Here is a 4588-nt window from a genome sequence, read left to right as displayed (position 1 = left end):
CCCCCAGTTTAAAACAAGAGTGCTCAAAATCAAAGCATGAAAAACAAGTCGTTAAAAGTTCTGGTGTCGAAGAGGCGCTAAAGAGCAGGATCCTCTCCTCAGACATTGACACGAGTCCACAGCTGGTGCAAAGCGTGTGCAGGACTTACAGATGTCTTCGTTACCAGGTTAAAAAGGTACATTTTGTTTACTAGTACATGCTCTCTGGGGTAGGACTCGTAAGTCATGAATTATTTACTATAACACGTGAAAAGAATGAGTGGTCAGTCAAACTTAAAGATTTCCTATCAAAAAGATGAACACAAAACGCAATCGATTCCAGGAAGTTACCTTTCAAAGTAAAAGCCCCACGGTACAAATAAAATTTTAGGAAAATCTGTCACTTGTGGAGCAAGACATTGAGCTCAGCTTTGACAAGTAAGGCCAAACGTTTAAAAGGTTTAAATGTTACATGAAGTCTAATGGTTTGAAGATTTTGGACAATATATCAAATTATTTAAAATGTAAAAAAAAAAAAACTAAATTAAAGAATAAATAAAACAAAAACCAAAGGCTTTTACAAATAAAATAAATTGCTGAACAAAAATGAAGGTTAATGAAGCAGTCCCAAATGTTTTGACTACAGGAAAAGAAAAATATTGTGTGTGTGTGTGTGTGTGTATATATATATATATATATATATATATATATATATATATAAAAAAAACATCATTCATGTCATGTTGTGACGTCTGAACACCTGAACGTGTCTCACAATGGAATCTTAATCATGTCACCTTTACTCCTTCCCTTCATTTCATTTCCCACAATAAAAATTGTTTCGGGCCAGACACAAGGACATTTTTTTTTGTAGCTCTAATAATAAGCACTGCTCGAAACTGGCACAGTTAAACAAGTTTAAGATTTGAAGAGGAAGTTTCAGACTTTCACCTCAGAGGCTACTGATGCATCTGATTATCTGGAACAAGCGTTATAAAGAACAGATAAAGCTATTTGGTCAAACATGAGTCTAAACCCAGAAACGAATAAAAATAAGCTGGATATAAAAGAATCTGTTTCTTTTTGAATGTATTAAGGCAACAAACAACTGATTCACTGAAATCTAACTCGCTCCTAATTACTTTCAGAAGAGTACCTTTTATGTATTCATCTCATACCCAAACAGCAGAAGGCATCATGCCACACGTATTAAAGAAGAGTCAATTTATCAAAATCTTTCATTATTCTGACTGTCTATAAATATTTCACAGCATGAAATAACAGGTCAGAAAACTTCAAATCATCAATCAATCCTGCTTTACTATCAACACCTGTGTTTTTATACCTTCAACAGAGTAAAAAAAATAAGTTTAATTTGCACTTTTTTATGAGCCTCCTTTAATTATGACCATCACCAGGTAGTCTTCCTCTGATTTGGCAAAAGCTTTGGCAGAAGCATCCACAAACTGCTGGGAGAACTCGCACGGTGGAAAAGCGTGCAGAACTCCTCCGTGGTCTTTGTCGCGGCTGCCCCCGACAGGGAGGCTGATGATGCCGGCTGCTTCCTTCTGCTTCAGATAGGAAACCAGGTTCTTCAGCGGCCTCTCCGTGGAGCTGCTGGCGTCCTGCCCTCCGTCGTCCTCCGATTTTCCAGGGACGGCCAAGAGAACCGCAAATTTGCTAGAGCTGGCGGCCTTGATGCGGCGAGCCACTTCCTCCAGCTTGGGCTGGTCCAGGCGCAGGCGCTGGCTGATCTTCAACTGGGACACGTTTGCCCCCGTGGAGCTGTCCACCAGCAGGCTGGTTGCCATCCTCATGTCTCCGTCCAGCAGATGCAGGGAGGTTGGGAAGCTGCTGTTCTTGAGCAGGAGGACTCCCTGCCAGGCTTGACTCAGCTTCTGCCCGTTGGCGATGGGCTCAAGCTGCTTGTCGGACTTGGATGGAGACGAGCTGGAGGTTGGATTTTCAGAGCGTTGCTCCTTTTTCGCTGGGCTTTTGGAAGAGTCACTGGCTTTCTGTTTCCGGTCTCTGTCCATGCTGGAGCTCGGCTCAGACGGGCTATGCGCTCTTCGTTTTTTGTCAGCAGAGCCGGCGTCCTTGTTGTTTGGCCGCTCTCTGACTGGGGAAGTTCTGTCAGAGCGAGGCAGACGTTCAGGGTCGCTGCAGCGCCCTCCATCTCTGCTGCCACCTCCAGGGCTGCGCTCTAATGAGTTGCCATGACGGGGCAGACCATAGTTGACGGTGTCAGGTGAACGCTCCAGTCGCCACCCATCATCTAAAGGTCTCTTTTTGCGACCTGGATCTCTGCCCTGCAGCTCCTGCTCCATGGACCAAGTCTTTCTGGTACGCCTCTCCAGACGATCCACTGGGTCAAAGCCTACTCCTCGCATCCTGTCGTGGACATTCAGGCCTGACCACTTGGAAGAGCCGTAAAGATCTCGGTCTCTAAAGCGAGCAGGAAGCGGAGGGGAGCGCTCTCGCATTCTCACTGGCTCGTTGAGGTGGTGAGAAAAAGGCTCCGGGACCAGGACATAGTGTGGCAGGGGGAGAGGAAGCTGCACATACTGCTGCTGCTGGTGGCGATGGTCCGTGTCCGCAAAGTCCACTCTGAGTTTTCTGTCAGGGCCACCCAGGGGGAAACCTCTCATGTGGGTGCATGCAGCCTGAGCAGCGTCCATGCTTTCATACTGGATGTAAGCCCACGAGTCTCCTTTCTTGTAGTCTATAGTCCTGATGGTGCCAAAGCGGTCAAACTCTTTAGCCAGTGCAGCCAGTGGAACCCACGGGCCGAGACCACCTACCCACAGCCTGGTTGTGGGTGTGGGCTTACCATATCCGATTTTAATCGGACTGTGACCCATCACTTTCCCTGACATGGCTAGCTTGGCACGATGAGCCATGTCAAGGTTCTCGAACTTCATGAACCCAAAGGTGTTGCTCTGTCCTCTGACAGTTCGCTTTATGTTCACCTCTGTGATCACTCCAAACCTTTCGAACGCCCGCCTCAGGTCATTTTCAGTCAAGCTGGCATCCAGGTTGCCCAAAAACAACGTCCTGTTCGCCCTCTGGTCATTGTCAGGGCTGATCAGCTCCTCATCACGGAAAACGGCACACTCAGGAATGAAGGGGGGTCTGTTTCTGGACTCGTACAGTGCAAAGTCTCTGTCTCTGTCCATTTCTCTGAGGTGAGGAGGTGGGTGAGGAGGCGGGTGAGGAGGGGGGAGGCGGCCCAGGGCCAGTTGTTGTAACCGGTGGTCTCTGTAGCCCAGACCGGTGGGAGACGGGGCTCTCTGGGAGTGGAGGTTCCTGTGTGCCGGAGGGAAATCGTCTTTATTTAGGGGCGAGCGGCTCCTGCGCTTGTTCATGTACACGGTCTCGATCTTCAGCGGCCGGTCGTACAGCACCAGCTTGCCGCGCGCGTGCTTCGCAGCGCGGGCGTCGTCGGGCCTCCTGAAGTTCACAAACGCCACCCGCTCGTCGTTTTCCCGACCAATTTTGACGCTCACCTCCCCGAACTTGTTGAACTCGTGGAACAGCCCGTCCTCGATGTCCTCGTCGTTCAGCTCCGAGCCGAGTTCGCTTATTTTCAGAGTCTTGTACTCACTTCCTGGGTTCGGCGGAGGCCGCGGGTCGCCGCGTGAACCGGACCTGGATGTTTCCGCGGCGACGTCAGCGCCACCGTGCGACTTGTTAGCCGAAGCAGCCCCGTAGTCGTAGCCGCTACCAGTCCGACTGGATGAATTGTGTCCGTCCGAGTCCCTCGTGTCTTTTTTCTCACCGTGTAAGCTCCTCCTGGATGACAGGCCTCTCTGAGCCGAGCCGTTGCCCGTGTTGCCGCCGGCTGAGAGCGGCCCGGACTTCTTGTTACTTGGGTAGCTTCCTCCTCCTCCTCGGTCTCTGCCGTCGTCTGCCCGGGGTCGTTTCTTCACCGGCGATCGCTCCTTCCCTTTCATTTCAAACAGCAGACGGCTGCGACGACGCTGGTGTACCTCAAAGTACTCTTAGCTGGATAAAACAATCGACGCTGACCGAACTTAAGTGCTGTTCCAACAGTTCCCTCTCATGCGAGCGACGTCAGCGCCATGTTGGATAAGTTGCACTATTGCAGCAGAGGTCCCGCCTCCTGCCTTTCGGGGAAGCTGATTGGGTTAGCCGCTTGTCAATCATGTGATCTGCCCGAAGCCGTTAGCCAATCGTAGAACAGGGTGCGGCTGCTGTTGCCGGGCTCAAAGTACACGAAGTACACTGCTGAAGTTATACAATATCAACACAACAAAAGCAACGCATTTGCCTCATACTCGGGCTTATCAACAAATTAGTGGGTGTTTGCACAGGGAGGTTGCATAATAGACACACTGACAAAGGGCCCCTGACAGTGTATTAAGTAGCGCACGAGAGGAAAAAGTGAGGGGTGGTTCTTTTACATTTTATACTTTAGTTGGATGTAACTGGGACCCTGTGCACACAATTTCGTTCTACCACATGTACAACAAGTGGTGTGTATGACAAATAAAGAAGAACCTTGAATCCTCAGAAGGGGATGTTAAGGTCAGGGTTTCTTTATTGTCGTTCGCACCACATGTGGTACATGTGGTGGAACAAAATTATG

At 49.2% G+C, this 4588-nt stretch overlaps 1 protein-coding gene across 1 annotated transcript; it reads right to left on the bottom strand.

Moving 5' to 3' along the window:
- Window positions 1-685: 685 nt before the first annotated feature.
- On the bottom strand, window positions 686-4097 carry LOC119411915 (RNA-binding protein 15). The gene has a single exon (XM_037678869.1). The coding sequence runs from the start codon at window positions 3930-3932 to the stop codon at window positions 1365-1367; it is 2568 nt and encodes an 855-aa protein (XP_037534797.1). The 5' UTR covers window positions 3933-4097; the 3' UTR covers window positions 686-1364.
- Between the last annotated feature and the right edge of the window lie 491 nt (window positions 4098-4588).

Source organism: Nematolebias whitei, chromosome 7 (assembly GCF_014905685.2).
Source record: "Nematolebias whitei isolate Nwh7 chromosome 7, NemWhi1, whole genome shotgun sequence".
NCBI lineage: Eukaryota > Metazoa > Chordata > Actinopteri > Cyprinodontiformes > Rivulidae > Nematolebias > Nematolebias whitei.
This window is presented reverse-complemented; position numbering and strand designations above follow the sequence as displayed.

Excerpts from the sequence above, each read along its gene's own strand:
- LOC119411915 (XM_037678869.1), bottom strand. The coding sequence starts at position 3,932 with ATGAAAGGGAAGGAGCGATCGCCGGTGAAGAAACGACCCCGGGCAGAC.